The 16,950-nt window shown below is 33.2% G+C and overlaps 1 protein-coding gene across 1 annotated transcript; it reads right to left on the bottom strand.

Moving 5' to 3' along the window:
- Nucleotides 1-9,706: 9,706 nt before the first annotated feature.
- On the bottom strand, nucleotides 9,707-15,223 carry LOC129869710 (uncharacterized). The gene is made up of 5 exons (XM_055944350.1): nucleotides 13,364-15,223; nucleotides 12,111-12,829; nucleotides 11,300-11,695; nucleotides 10,542-10,600; nucleotides 9,707-9,894 (listed from the first exon to the last, which is right to left on the bottom strand). The coding sequence occupies exons 1-5, from the start codon at nucleotides 15,221-15,223 to the stop codon at nucleotides 9,707-9,709; spliced, it is 3,222 nt and encodes a 1,073-aa protein (XP_055800325.1).
- Between the last annotated feature and the right edge of the window lie 1,727 nt (nucleotides 15,224-16,950).

Here is a 16,950-nt window from a genome sequence, read left to right as displayed (position 1 = left end):
GCAAGGGGATCTTCAACGGTGCGCCGGTTGATGATCTCGAGTACCTTCATGATGCAGTCCAAATGGCGTCAGTACATGAAATATATGAGTATGTAAAATGGCCGAATGAAACAACATCAGAAAGAACCAAACCAACTCGGAATCTCAACTCATAAAGAAGAACGACTCAATCAAGTGTCCTAAGTCTAAACAAGAATATGGTTTAGACGGGACCAATCACATACCATTCAACTCAATTCGACTCAGAGTACTATCAAGACCTATATGGGAGTTTCTCTTATCCGACAACCATCACTTATGAGCCAGTGACAGTACAACAAATCGACGTTGTTGCCACATCCGTTCATACTTTGCCAGGGTATGAACAAATCAACCAATCATGGATCTCATCGATCAGTCAAGTCCTATCATTTCAAGACAATAAAATGGGAAACATCCGACTTTAATGGTTCGATCCCATGGGAAGCATCCGACTTTAATAGTTCAATCCCTTCCTACGTTGGCAGCGTAGTTCATGGGGTTCAAGTATGGACTATACTCTTACCCAATTCGGTGCTCGATACTCCTCCCAAGACTCAATGCTCATAAAACTCCATCCAATCAACTCAATCAAATCATATCGACAAGTCTCATTTACAACTTTGTCAACTCATCAACTCTATCACAATCAAACCTCTCTCAATCATACTATCCGATCAATCCCAATCATATCTTTCAAGAGTAGATTAAATATGCATTTATAACAACATACAAACCTATCCAATCGTTCCTCTATTCATTTAACAAATCTTTTGGGACTCATCACAACTCTAAGGTTTTAAATCAATAATTCAAGAGAAACAACATATTTAAGAAAATTAACATTTAACATAATCAACATAGTTAAGAAATTAACAATATATGATCAACCTCTCATCTCAATCAACTCATATCAACATGTAGCACATCACTTTCTTGACTTCACAACATCAACATAATAGAAATTAGGGTAATAGATGAAAAGGACCTATTTGGACCTAACTCTATCAATAAACTTTATTCTTATGAACAATCAATTTGTTAGAAGATGTAGGGCACCTGGGTGGACTCAACCCATGCTTTGAATAGCCTTACATACCTTAGTGAAGACTTTGAAGAAAATCTTGATGTTGGGTCTTCAATGGAAAGCTTGAATTCTTGAAGTTCTTGAAGCAATCCTTGTTGGAAATGGAGAAGAAGAAGAAGAAGAAGAGAGAGAAATTTCTAGGGCTTTTAGAGAGAGAGAGGGACTGAAATAATGATCCAAAAATGTTCAAGGCTTGTGTATATATAATTTGGGGAAATGCCCAAATTGCCCTTTCTCCAAAATTTTGGAAAACAGGCTAACACGCTTCTGGCGCGATAGTGTCGCATCGCGCCACTGCGGCGCCAAGTTGAATTTAGGCTTAAAACCTGCCATCTGATAGTGGCGCGTCGCGCCAAGGACCAAACTACTGAGACTGTTTTATGGCGCGATAGTGGCGCATCGCACCCTTACAGCGCCAAGCCTAAAAATTTTGGGTTCTGGAAAATAGGCTTAAAAATCCTGCACATCTCCTAGTGGCGCGCCGCGCCAGGGACCAAACTACTGAAGCTTGTTCCTGGCGCGATAGTGGCGCGTCGCGCCACTGCGGGCGCCAAGCCCAGGTTTCCAGCAGTTGATACCCAGGCCTGAAATTCCTGCAGTACTAGTCTGTCTTAGGAGAGTTATAACTTTTGACTCCGAACTCCAAAAATTACAATCTTGGCTGCGATGGAAAGAAGACTCGAAAACCTTGATTTAATGGGTCATGGGCCACCCAGATCGTCCTATTTCAAAAGATATGGTCGCTAGAAGTCGACCCCTTATATGAACTCATTCTAAAACTTAGCCAAGACGAATTCTTTGGGCTTAGCTTGGTTCTAGGGATCCTTTATGACCCCACATCACCTCTAACGCTCTTCAATTACTTGGGAACTCATCCTAACTCATGCATACACTTCACAATAGTCGGGTTCAATCCTACACGAATACGAAGGAGGGTTCGAATCCTAGTGAAGAATTTTGGGGGGTGTTACACCTAAAATCTAATTTCTAACATTCACCAATTCAAAATCACATATAAAAATTAACTATGTTAATAACATACATTAAATAAATTAAATAAAATAAATTAACTAACAAATCAATAAATTAATATATTTTTTCAAAATTAAAACCCTAAAACTAACTAACCTTATTAACAATACGGAGATAGAGAGGTTGACAGTGGGGAGGGGCGGCGGAAACAACGGCAATGGGGGAGGGCGTGGCGGCGGCAGCGGCGACCGGCGGCGAGGAGGTGGGGTGGGATTTTTAGAGAGAAAGGGGAGGGTTTAGAGAGAGAGAGAGAGAGAGAGAGGGAGCAGAATGAGAAAAAAGTCGGGCTAGCTGTTTTGAAATATTGCAGATGGAGCGATGGACAGTGTCGCCCTGTTCGTCGCTTTTTTTAAATAGTTGACCGTCTTTTGACCAAATAAGCGACGGACTGAGAGACTCTGTCCGTCGCTTATTTCAAAAAAAATAATAAATAAAATATAATAAAATACGACGGATGGAGACGCAATATTTAAATTATATTTAATTATTTTCAATTAAAAGCGACGGACTCCTTCATTATTTTTATTTTATAATTAATTTTTAAATATATTTTAAAAAATCCGCCAAAAATAGCGACGGACATATAGTCCCTGTCTGTCGCTATTTATAAAAAATTTAAATTATTTTTTATAAAAAAAAAGTGATGGACTGCGTCTCAAATTCCATTGCTTTTTTGAGCGAGCAGTCCGTCGCTATTATTTTCATCATTTTTTTACCAGTTTTTTAGTAGTGTATATATTACCAAATTATTTTAATGCAATAGATAATGAGATTAGTGGCGGATCTAGGATTTTAAATTTGTGGGTGCTCGATTTTTTTACTATAAATTTATCATAAACCACATAGTATGCTTGTATAAGTGCACAACAATTTAAATGTTATAGTTAAAAAAAACCTTCATTTCGAAGAAAAAATGAATTACCTTGAAGGATGTCTTAACCGACTAAAATTTCTCAAAAAAAAAAGAGTGATTTTTTTTATTTTGTAATCACAAGAAATTACATTAATATAAAGGAAAATTTTAAACAAACATAAAGTAAATAAATCTATATTATATTAAAAGTATGAATACTCTTAATATGTTGATAGAACTTTTTGCCCTTCACTAAAAGATTTTGTTTTAAACAAAATTGTTTTTTCACCAACTTTCTTCAACTATTATACCATTATTTTAAGATATTAAATATTGACTATAATAAACATAATAAAATTAAATATAGAAGATTTTCTTATTATGATTAAATTGCTAGGTGAAAAATCTTTTTTCAACTAAAATGAAAAGTCAAAAAACTTTTAAAGTAATTACCAAAAAAAGTTTAAAATACGTTTGAAAAATAGGCAAAAAGATTCCACAAAAGAGGCCCAAAAATAGTTTTTAAAAAAAACGTCCAAAAAGAAGCAAAAAAGTTCCAAAAACATAGGCTGAAAGATATTTTTTTTAAAATGTCAAAAAAAAGGTTTTTTAAAAAAGAGTTTACTAACACTTGAATTTCTAAGTTTATGGGACACATATGCAATTCCTACAAATAATTTTATCAAACTTCTAAATCAATTTAAATATTATCGTATATAATTATATATTTATTTGAAGGATGCAATTCTTACAATAATTTTATCGAGTGAATTTATAAAAATTGAACTCATATTTTATATATATACTATATTAAAAGCATGAAAGTCTTTTAGAAACGTTGACTAAATTTTTTGTTCTTCATTGAAATACTCTATAATAGACAAAATTATCATTTATTATTCTGCTCAAATAATTATCATTTAATTGTTATTCTAATATTAATGATTTTGAAATTAATAAAAATTACAATTATTAAATTTTTACTTAGTTGTAAGTGTAAGAACTCTTGATATTTAGTTTTAAAAAAATCAAAAAAACAATTCTCATGGCTTAGGAACACAAAAAATAAATGACCCAAAGAAGAAAAATTTTGTGCACTTAAAACTTCTTTTAAATTTAAGAGTTTGTATTATTTTACCATAGAATTTAAGCATTAATTTTATAAAAAAAAAAACTATTAAATCTTTTACTTAGTTGAATAATGTTCTAACTCCATATATTTAGGAATCCACCAATGAAATTTTCAGATTTTCAAAAGGAAACAAATTTAATAAATAACACTATGTACTATTTCTTATTAGAGTATAGAGAGGACTCAGGTTTTCTGATTGTTTTTCGTAATTCTAATCTATATATAAAATGTGTAATTATAATCTATGTACTAATTTTGACTAAATTTATTATCTATATTTAAAAAGGTACAGTACTAATTACATAAAAAAATTATCATGTTTAACTTTAAATTATGTGGTGTTGTGAAAAAAAAAGGTACACTAACGGTGCAAATCATATTATTATAGTATTAATAAATAATTTATTTTCGTAAGACAATTAGTGGAAAGTGTAAAATTTTATATTAAAATTGTAAACACATTTGAATGTATTTAATTAAAAGAAGATAACTTATCAAATTACCAACTGCTTTGCTTTTGCTGATTTTAAATTGATTTGATTTGTCTATCGGCTTGTATTAAACACTATAAATTTTTTTAAAAATTGATTATGTAATTTTTTATTTTACTGCAATTTGTGTGGTTTTCTAAGTTTTATGCTATCTGTTGATATTACTCGATATTTTGTTTGGTGGATATCATTTTTAATTTTTGCATTGTGTTTCTAATTCATGTGTATTTTTTATTTCGTGATTTGAGAATATTAACTTTAAATTTTGCATCTCTTAATTGTTGCTTTGAGCCTTTTCTTTCTTGAAATAGTATTTTGTTATATTTGAAAGATGATAATATCACTGCTAAATTAAATTACGTGATTTCAACCCAGTAGGATATGAATATTAGTTGTTTGGATATGTGAAATTTCTGAAAAGTTTTTGCATTTTTTTCTGTTATAAAGCCTTTGATTCTGTCTTAATCGTTTGTTGCAAGGGACTCATATTTCACATAACAAAAGAAAATGATTAGTGGACCTCATAGTGATGCTTGAATAAAACCAATCTATACAAAATATTAAGATGGCAAGGTTGAGAATGTTTCTCTGGGTGTCATATCATAATTGATTGTGAGATTTGATTTTTGTAGTCTATACAAATGTTATATTCTCTTTGTTTCATTTTACGTGGCACCTTTTTTTTTTATTTGGTTTCAAAAAAAATGTTAGTTGTCTATAATTAGAAACAATTTCACTTTAAAATTCTCCTTTTACCTTTAATGAAATGATTTACGACTACACCAATATCTAAGAATTTTTTTTAGACCATAAGTTTTAAAAGTCTTCCTTTTATTTCTTAAATATCGTGTCAAGTCAAATAATATCACATAAAATGAAACAGAGGGAGTATTAGTTATTATAACATTTTTCACATGATATCAATAAAAAAAAATAACACAGAAAATCTGCAAATAAATCATGAGAGATATATGTATGTCAATAAGGAGATGTGAAAGATTGAATATAGTGGATATGAGAAAAAGTATGTAAATCGAAGAAGTATTTGAGAGAGGTATATAAATAGGACATCCACAACTTCAAGTTACCCGGAACATGATCTTAGATAGAAAGGTGTGAAGCTCGCGGATTAAGTTAAAATGTTAGTAGATAGTTGAAATTTGACTTACTTTGTGGTGGGATTAGACTTAGTGGGGTCTAGGAGTATCGTATGCGTCGTAGTATTAGCCTTATACATGAATTTTTTTCATTTTTTAGCATCAATTGTTATTTTTAAATAATCTATTCTCTTTTTGTATGTATTAGTGTTAATTAATTGACACAACATATACGTATAATAACACATGTCTATTAAAATTAGAAAAAAAAACATATTTTTTGTTTAAATAAATATATTATTGCATATATTGTAATTTCATTTAAATAAATATATTACTGCATCTATTATAATTTATTCTTTATTATTTTTGTTTGTAATTTTTTATATTATTGTAATACACACGTACTTTATACTAGTAAATACTAAAAGTGGGAATGTGTTAAGTCAAAAATTAAAAAAATAAAAATATTCGTAGAAAGTGCATGCATTTAATTATAACCTTTTCCACTTCTCTTAATTATTTGAATATCTTAATGTATTAGCATTTGACTTTTTAGAAAAGGTTATACTTTTTGTATTCAAAACTACGTTCATAGAAATTATACGTTCATGCATTAGAAAAATCAAAGAGCTGTATTTGAAGTCCTATTGATGTGGTGCAGTTATTTTTTCTTCACTATCAATAATATTAGTAACACAATTCACCTAAATATTATTTGCACTTAATCTGTTTGCCTTCTTTATTTATTTCTTTTTTTATTTTATTTTAAATATTCACCTTCATAACTCATATCTAATTATCAATTCAATTTTTACTCGTAATGTCTATAACTCTCATGTTTATCATATTCATAACCTCCACATATTTAATTTAAAACTTTAAGATATCTTTTGATATTCCTCCATTTTTATCTATATGAGTTCTTATTTTTTTTGTTTTGTGAGACCCCTACCCAAGGTTATCTATTGTATTCTATAGTTAGCGACTTAGCGTAGTGAAACGCTTGTCTCATTAATGTACTATTTGATTCATATTTTAGTTTGACTCGACGAAGAAAGCTTTTGAATTTTGAATGATTATGGGCGAAGGTGTCGACAAGAACTTGAAAAAAAATATGTATTGATTCAGTTTTTCTTTTTTCATCTATATTGTTATGATTAAAGTCTTAAGAAGGATATGTATGCCATATTTTTTCTTCACTGTTTATTTTTTTGTGTAATCTCTCTATTTAACTTCTTTAATTTAATTTTCTATGAATTAAAAGAAATTATTACCCTCACATGGTGTTTCTTGTCACACTTTAAAAAATTTATTAGTAATTATTGAGCATTTTATTACTCATTACACACCTATTTTTATAGAGTTCTAATTATTCTAACGAATCTATAAAAAATAACATGGACACATGTGGAACGAAAAACTAGTAAAGTATAAATGGAGGAGAAGGAATTAAGAATCTATATTGGAAAAAAAGAAGGAAACATTTGGCTACAAAGCAAAAAAAAAAAAAAGATAAGTTATCTATAAAAATTTTGCAACGACGACTTTAAATGAAATCACCCATCAAGGTTTTTCAATCATTGGGTGCTAATTCCTTTATATATCCATTTTACAAAAAGTTTCTAGAGTTTACATCGGGGTTAATGGGTGCTCGAACACCTCGTACGTGGGTATGCCCTATCCATTAGGGCTTACTCTAATAGATTTTGCTTGAGGGATGGTTTATTGTATCAAGTATGTTATGGGTTGGCAATATTGGTTTGAAAAGAATGACTTGTATAGACATTATATAACTTAAATTGCTTATTTGTTGTTGCATCACTCTGATTCATGTGTCATACCACACCTTGATGAGTTAGTAGCCTAAGAGGTATTGAAAGCAATCTGCTTACTTTGAGGAGTTAGTATAACACACTCCATAAATTCTTGTTAGGATTTGAACTCTTTTGGTGAGATCTGATTCATTTGGGGGTAAATTTAATGTCTTACTTAAAGTGATTCATGTTTAGTCTCCAATCTGAGCTCCATACAAAAATTTATGTAAAGTCGTGAATGTTTTTTATTAAGTGAATTTCAGTTGGAGTGCTGCAACTGAGATCTAATTGAAGAAGCAATTTTCCGACCTGTTTCTTGCTATTTTCGATACTCTTTTTGCTAATGGAACCAGCTGTAACACCATTATATTGTTTCCATAAATAATTTTCAACTTGCAAAACAGCTGATTGGTTTTTTCTTTTCCCTCGTGAATTTTTATTTAATCTCAAATCCTCTCAAGAATCAAGGTTGTCTCAAATCAGCTAACAATGGATCAACCACATCTATCTGCATTGTATCCAGGTATTCTATTAGCTGCTCCCAAAATCGACATATTTGATGGAAACTCCTTCTCAACGTGACCAACACTTGTATTAATTTCTTTTGCAATTCCCTCAATTGTTAATTCAATATGACTATATTAACTATCAGATTCATCGCATACGCTAAGGAGTCATTTGATTCGGAACAAGGATATGGATTATAATTAATATCACACACCGGAATTAGATGGGATATAATCCCACATCCTATATAGATATATAATACAAAGATTTTGATTTTAAAATTATAATAATTTTGTAGCTAATATCAATAACAATATAAGGGGTATATGACTATATGTAATGCTAAAGTTTATGCGGATAAGCAAATGACCCTATGATTAATTTATCAACCTTAAATATATTTTTTTCTTATTAATATTTTTCATCCTTCAAACAAATACGCACCGAAAAATATTAGTTTGTCTGAAAAAATATATTTTTTCAAAAAATAAATGTCATTTTCTGAAAAACAACTTTCACACATCAAAAACCTATATCAAATAAATAAAGTTTTGTAGAAGCATTATCTGGATCATCAAAATAAACTTTCCCAAACTCCCTATGATTCTTGAAGAAATAATCCATATCATTAAAATTCATATATGCATCACAATTTTCCTTCATTTTAATTATTTCATTAAGTACTACTCAAGTGTAATATATTGTTGGAAAGTAGCATTTGATGCTCCCAATGATACGTTATTTGTTACAAAAAGTGAAAATGATTGTATGGTGTAAAAGTTACAATTATGCTAATATATATTACTTAAACTTGCGGATGTGATCACTACGAAGGAAAAAATAAACTAAAAAGTTTACCTCAAAGCTAATCTGAGTACAATAATAAGAAATGCATCCCATAGATGTTAAGGGTACACCAAATGTTATGCTAAATTGAGATGCAAGAGAATTAATTCGACAAATAATCGATTTCATATATAATATATATAATCAGTCAACCAAAAATTTATGTAATGGAAGGATAAATGGATTCCATACTAAACAAAACAATAATCTCAAGTCAAGAAATTAACACAAGTATGTAACCTAATGATGAGTATTAGTACCAAGCAGGAAAAAAGAACAAAATACCAATCTAGTCATAAAAATGTAAAGAACTCCACAAACATGAAAAATGCATTTTTCACTTGAGGAAAATTTCTTATCACTACAAAAATCTCTTATGAGAGTTGTCACTAATAGTCTTTGCAGTATCATATTGATGATTTGTCAGGATATATTGATGTTCCTGAAAACTGGACACTAAATTATTGCTGCCACCTGCATAGGTAGGATTAAGATAAAATCGTAATCAAAAATAGCTTCTTGAAAAATAAGTCAGTATTGAATTACCAAAAAAAAATATTTATGAAAAAAAGTTCTACCAAAAAAATGACTATATTTATTTATAATATTCTTTTTAATACTGTAAAATTTCGTTCAAATACAACTTGATTTTCGAAGGACTCATTTGATTCTAAACAAGGATATTAGATATTATAATTCCAATCAATTATAGAAAAAATTGAATTGAATCACATGCCCAAAATGGATATATATAAAGAAATTAATTTTTTTTCCAGTGATGTTAGCTAATATCAATAATCAAACATGGAATAAATATAATATCAAATTAGATGGAAGCACTAGCCTGATCATCGGAGTAAACTTGATCAAACTCTCTGTCTTGTTCATTAGGTAGGTTAGAATTTGGAGGACCATTATTATGGAAGAGATAATCCATATTATTAAAATCCAAATACACATCGCAATTTTTCTTTTTATTTGAATCACTTCCTTCAATATCAGTTGCATATGATGCTGCAATAATACCGTTTGAATTAGACATGTTTGGTTCATCAATATATTACTGAAAATTTGTATTTGCTACTCCCAATTCATTAATAGTCGCATTTAAAACACAAGTATCAGACACATTGCTTGCATTGGCATTCAAGTTATACTCATTAATTATTGCATTTTCAATTTCTGTACCAAATATTATTCTGCCCCCTAAATATGTTGTTCCATTGGCCATATCAAAGCCCAAATTTAATCACTTGGATTATGATGATGCCAACTATTAAACTCCATAACAAGACTAACCATTGTTTTCAATAATTGAGTCTTGCATTCTTTGTGAACTCAAGATGTTTAAATAATGGTTCATGTTATTATTGTAGCCTATCACCAGCATAATTTTGGGCTGAAAAAAATAAGTTATTGAATGGATTTTCAATGTTGAGATAGCAAGATTGAACCTAAAGTTGTGAACGATAGAATTGTTAAATTGAACTCTTTCCTCTAGCAGAACTTTTATTGGTATTGAGAGTTGAAATTGAAAAATATGTTTCTGTTTGAGTTTAATCTGAATTACATTGTAGATTTGGTACATTTCGTTGAACACGAGGCATTATTCTATTTTTTGAAAGCAACTTTTTTTTTAGAATCATTTGAGGATCCTTGACCTGATAGGTAACGAATATATTCTCTCTTCTGCAGCTCTTTAATCGCTGCGACGACATTTCTGAGAGGTTATAAGAAAAAAAAAAGAGTTAGAAAAAATAAAAAGAGAGTTAGACCATATATATTCATCATCTGAACTCATTGTTATTTAGGTGTGTTTTTTTTTTTTTTTTTTTTTTGGGAAGGGACCCTACACGAGGCTCCCACCTCTCGTGCACAGTCAGGGATTGAGCAGCACCCCCAAGCCTTATCATACATAAAATATAAAGATACAAGGAGGGGGACATAACCTTACCTTCGAATTAAGGTGGTTCATAAGTCTGCAAACCTGCTAAGGTCGGTTAACTCATCCCCGATACTAGAAAGTGCTTCCTAAATACTAAAAAAGCATTAAACCTATGAGAGGACTCCTCTCGATACAATGCGACTAGGAAAAACCATAAATGAGGGAGACTCTCCCCTTCCATGTGAATACAAGAAATATACCTACACTAGTCCTATTCAAATAAGCTACATTTTATACATAGCTAAATGAAGAAGATCAAATATACGAAGCTACATCTTTGTTCTTCCCAATTTTGTCATACCGATTTTGTCCAAGTTAGGAACATTAGAGATAAGAAATGTTCAAGGAGGTTGTTTGATCATTTTTAATCTTCTTCTCCTGAAGCTTGTCATTCCTATCTTGTCTAGCTTTGTTTCTTGTGGAAGTTGTTGAAGGTTGTAGAAGTGTTGTGTATTATCAAGTGTATGGTTGTACTTAGATAATGTATCAGCTGGAAAATTTGCTTCCCGAAAAACATGTTTGCATTGGAAGAATTCTAGCAGTTGGACCAGTTGTTGGAGTTCATTAACGTAGTTTTGAATGTTCCAGGGTGGTTTGATGTCCAGATTCAGCCACTTGATCACAAGTTCAGAATCTACTTCCAATATTATTCTATTATAACCATGTTGAATGCACCAATTAATGCCAAAACTGGTTGCCTGCACTTCCGCTTGATTATTGGTTCCAACTCCCAAAGGAGAGGCAAAAGCATATATCAGATTACCCTTATGATCCCTTACTATGCCTCCTGCTTCTATTTTTCCTGGGTTGCCTATGGCACTCCCATCAGTGTTCAGCTTAACTATGTTAGGGGGGTTTGAGCCATTTAACCTGGATTATTTTTATGTCATGCTTACAGTTTTCTATCCAAATAATTAGATCCTTCCAAGCTGGTGGCCATGGGATATATGGAAAAGCTGTAGTAATAAGCATGTATATTTCCTTGATTATATTGAACTTCACTCTAGTAGTACTAGATTTATTTCCTCCATATTTACTTGCACACCTGTTCTTCCAGATATTCCAACAAATAAATATAGGGAGGGCTTGCAACATGAGTTTATGTACAGCATTGTTTGGTTTGTAGGTCCACCATCTCATCAAGATGCCTCTAATGGAGTTGTGGTCCTGCATGATTCCCCCCCCCCCCCAGTTGGAGAAATATGTCCAGATGTGTTTAGCAAAGCTTCTAGAGACAAAAATGTGATCTATGTTGTCCAAACCAGGCCTGTAGCAGCATGAGCACTCTGCAGTTTCTCTCCCAAAGGAAATCAGTTTATCATTGGTTGGCAGTTTGTGTCTCAATGCTCTCCAAAGCAAGAATGAAGCCTTGAAAGGGATGTTAGTATGCCATGTCATCCTATCTGTCAATGTCTTATTTTTTTTCTTTCTCACATTTTCCCAAGCTGATTTACAAGTGAAATTTCCATGTGATTGCAGCTTCCATTGAGCTTGATCTAATGTGTTTTGTTGGTACATGATTTTAGTATTGAGAATTGTGTGTATCATGTGTTGAGGGGCCTGTTTCCTGATTTTCTCTTCATTCCATTTTCCATTTGTCAAGAACATGGAGACAGTGGAGTTGTTGAATCTTGGAATATATTCATAGTGATTGGCTAGAGGGCCAATACCCAGCCAATAATCCCACCAGAAACTGCAGTTCCCTGAACATAAGGTCCACTTAATATGAGGTTCTATGTCACCTTTGTTCTTTATCATGTTCTTCCATATGAGAGATTGGACTGTGTGCCACTTTTTTGTGACAGGATGAGCTCTTTGGCAGTATTTAGCTCTCAAGAAATCCCCCCATAAAGATCTCTTAGTTCTGAACAACCACCAATGTTTGTATTGCATTGCCAGGCATATATCTTCCAAGTTTTTTACACCAATACCTCCCTCCTCATATGGTAAGCTAAGGGTTTCCCAAGAGGCCCAGTGGTACTTCCTTTTCTCCTTATCCCAACCCTAGAAGAAGTCAGCAATAAGGCATTTTATTTGTTTCAAAGTAGTTCTGGTAGGGGTTATGGCAGATAGCAGATGTATAGGAAGTGATTGAAGCACTGATTTGATCAAAGTGGCTCTCCCCCCATAGCTTAGCATCTTTGTCTGCCACCCTTGAATTTTAGCAATCACTTTTGAAACTATACTAGTGAAATATATGACCCTTTGTCTTCCTATATACAATGGACATCCCAAGTATGTCATAGGCCCATGAGTGCATTTATAACCAGTGATGGACACTACTCTATTCATTATATCATCAGGTGTGTTGGTAGGGATTAAGATTTGGCTTTTGTCCTTATTAATAAGCTGCCCAGAAATGCCTTCATACATCTAAAGAGTCTTCATGATGAGTTGAAGGGAATACTTGGAAGTTGAGGTGAAAATAATAATGGCATCTGCAAAACTCAAGTGGTTAATTTGAGGACCCCTTTTCTCCATTTGAAAACCAGTGTATAGATAGTGCTGATGAAGGTTGTTTAACATTCTGGTCAGCACCTCTGCACCAAGAATAAAGAGAGCAGGAGAGAGTGGGTCTCCCTGTTTGAGACCTCTTGTTGAATGGAAAAAACCATGTCTGCTGCCATTTATGATGACAGAGTACCAATTGTTAGACATTATTCTCCATACCATGTCTATGAAGGTTTCCCCAAATCCCATCTTTCTCATGACAAGACAGATAAAGGACCATGAGACCCTATCATAAGCCTTGGCCATGTCAAGTTTAATAACCACATTATCTCCAATTTTGGGTTTGTTTATGTTATGCATAATTTCTTGAGCCAACATAATGTTCTCATATATGCTCCTTCCTTGGACAAATCCAGACTGATTATCAGAAATAAGATGTGGAAGGATGGGAGCTAGTCTGCTACTAAGGAGTTTGGAGATTATTTTGCTAATAAAATTGCTGAGAGATATAGGTCTGAATTCAGATAGTCTGTTAGGATGTTCAACTTTTGGGAGTAGAACCAGACATGCATGGGAGACATATTTTAGGATGTCATGGCCATTAAAGAAGAACAGAATCAGCTCCAAAAGGTCCTCACTAATAATGTCCCAGCATACCTGGAAAAACTTGCCACTCATCCCATCAAGACCTACAGCAGAAGTACCACTCATAGAGAAAATCACTTTCTGTAACTCCTCTTTAGTAGGTACCCTTTGCAACATGTGGTTTTGATTGTCACTGACCTTTCTAGGTATGTACTTAAGGAAATCTTCATTGATTTTCTTGTTGTCTGTAGTAAATATCTTTTCAAAGTAATGACATGCAGCCTTGGCAATTTCCTCATTTCCCTGAATATTATTACCCTGATCATCTTTAATTTTGTAAATATACAGTCTTCTCCTTCTCTCTCTAATGATAGCATGGAAGTAATTGGAGTTGGCATCCCCTTTCTTAAACCAGTGGAGTTGAGTTTTTTGTTTGAGGATGGATTGATCTATCTTTAGATACCTGATGTATTTGGCATTGATCAAGTTCAACTTGGTTCTATTATCTTCGGAGTTATCACTGATTATTGCATCCTCAGCCTCTCTAACTTTTGTCTCAAAATCAGTGATGGAAGAGAAAATATCACCATATTCTTGTCTTGACCACCTACTCAGAGTGCTTCGCACTCTTTTCATTTTTTCCTGAAATCTTCTCATAGGATTTCCTGCAGCAGGTTTTCCCCAGCACATTTTCACTACATCAAGGAAGCTATCATTATCAACCCAGCAGTGTAGGAACTTAAAATACTTAGTGGCATTGTTCTGTCTCTCTGCACACTCCATGAATAAAGGGCAATGGTCTGATCCAGTGGAAGCTAAATGAGTAATAGTAGTCATAGGCATCATGTCTAACCACTTATCATTTACCATAGCTCTATCTAGTCTCTTCCAAATCCTGGCATCATTATCTCTGTTGTTACACCATGTATACTTTGCACCATGAAAACCCAAGTCTATGAGTCCACAAGCTTCAATAGTACTTATGAATTCAAAACTTTTGTTCATGTTGTAGGGTATGCCCTCCAGCTTCTCTTCAATGCCAGTGATTACATTAAAATCCCCTATGGTACACCATGGTTTGCCTACACTGGAATATAGCAGTAGTTTATCCCAAAGATCTCTTCTCAAATGATCTTTACATTTAGCATAAACAAAGGTTGTGAGATAGGTAATATGCCATGTAACATGTTTGATCTCACAGGTAATATGCTGCTCATCCTGATCTATAATGGAACATGCTACATCTTTATTCCACAAGAGCCAAATTTTGTTGTTGGAATTATGAATAGCACTGTCCATATTAAGCTGAATTTTATGGGAATTGAGGTGTGATTGGTTTGAGAATGGTTCAAGAATTGCCATCATAGATATATTGTGATAGTCTTTGAGTTTTTGGAGTCTATCTAGTGAACCCTGAGTATCAATACTCCTTGCATTCCAATATATGGTATTAATCATTGAGACTTATTTGATTTGGACCTTGTTTTGATGCCACTTTTGCAAATAGCATTATCAGAACTTGTTGTGTCATCCTGTTGCTTCTTCTTCCTATTTTCTTGCTGACCCCTGGTAGAAAGAGCCCTCCTTTCCTCCTCTTGTTTTTGAACCTCATCATATTGGTCAGGATCTTCCTCATCCTCAGAATGTGTGACTCTGTATTCATCTGTTAGTTCTTGTGGAGTAATTTCCTTGTTAAGGGCACATTTTCCAGTATCCGGTTTCTGAATTTGCAAAGCGTAACATGGATGCCTGCATGTTCCACCACCAGTACATCATGTAAGCTCTGTTGTCCTGATTGCATTTCTTTGATAATTTTCTTCTTTAACGCATCCCTTTTCTTCTTACTAAGGGCTAATGTAGACTTGTTGTTAAAAGCCTGAGGACTCTCATTTTGCCTTTTCGGATCAGGAGGTTCCTTATCCATTGTGTAGCAGTCCTCTTCTTGTTGTGAGTGTTCATTGTGCCTCTCCTTTCTGGTTACATTTGTAGTAGTTACCTCTGTGGTAGCAGGAGCTCTAAAGTCTTTCCTAGGGTCAATCAAAGTACTTTCCCTCCCTCTGGTAACCCCTTCCTGCAAGTTAGTGGGTTCCTCCTGTATTCCCCTATCCTCACCTACAACAGCTACATCATTCTCAACATTAAAATTTTTGGGGGAGCCATGGGGCTGTGGGAGAGATAAGTCAATACCTAACTCCTTCATTTTTGTAATATTGCAGTCATCCTCAAGTGTATCCTTTGTGTCAGCATTTAAACCAATAATAGGGACTTGGGGGTGTAGGAGAGATAAGTCAATACCTGAATCCTTTATTTTTGTCGTATTGCAGTCATCATCCAGTGTGTCATTTGTGTTAGCATCTAAATCATTAATGGGGACTTGGGGGTGTGGGAGCGATAAGTCAATACCTGAATCCTTCATTTTTTTGTTGCAGTCGTCATCCATTGTGTCATTTGCATCAGCATCTAAGCCATTAATGGGGACTTGGGGGGATGGGAGAGATAAGTCAATACCTGTTTGCTTTGCTAGATTCTGTTTTGATTGAACATTCTTTTATTGTTCCTTCTGTCTTGGTTTTTTCTGAATTTGCCATTCTTGTTGTTCCTCCTTGTTTTTGTTCCTATTTTGGTGCTGTCTTTGTCTCCCAGCTTGATTTTCTTTTGTACCTGCATTAGTTAAAGATATATTATTCTCAGGCATTTGTACAGTGGTTAAGGGACATACCTGGTTGTCATCTTCTTTCCTGGTTTTATTATTCCTTGTTTCTTCAGCTTCTTTCCTTTCTTCATCTCTCCTCTTGACATTACATCTTGTCATAGTATGTCCTTGATGCTTACAATAAGAACAGTATTCAGGTAAACCTTCATATTGTATAGCTTGCCATTTGCCTTTATTGTGATCCTCTTCATTAGTTCCTAACCATACATGTGGAGGCCTTTCCTTGGTGATATCCATTTGTATCCTTACTTTTGCAACACTTCCTCTAGTCTTTTTAAGAGATGCTGCATCCAGGTACAGGGTTTTACCAATCGGGTCTAAAAGGGTGGTTATAAACTCTTTATTATAACAATGCCACGGTAGTTCTGGTAGTATG

This window comes from Solanum dulcamara, chromosome 10 (assembly GCF_947179165.1).
Source record: "Solanum dulcamara chromosome 10, daSolDulc1.2, whole genome shotgun sequence".
Lineage (NCBI taxonomy): Eukaryota > Viridiplantae > Streptophyta > Magnoliopsida > Solanales > Solanaceae > Solanum > Solanum dulcamara.
Note: the sequence above shows the minus strand (reverse complement) of the source record. Positions and strands in the feature narration are given on the sequence as shown.

What these genes read in the sequence shown, in the direction of transcription:
- LOC129869710 (XM_055944350.1), bottom strand. Translation starts at nt 15,223, where the DNA reads ATGGCAATTCTTGAACCATTCTCAAACCAATCACACCTCAATTCCCAT. An exon ending in TTTGGGAGAGAAACTGCAGA is followed by an intron (nt 11,696 to 12,110) that starts GTGCTCATGCTG and finishes AAAATAATCCAG; the next exon opens with GTTAAATGGCTCAAACCCCC. An exon ending in ATATATTCGTTACCTATCAG is followed by an intron (nt 9,895 to 10,541) that starts GTCAAGGATCCT and finishes GTATTATTGCAG; the next exon opens with CATCATATGCAACTGATATT.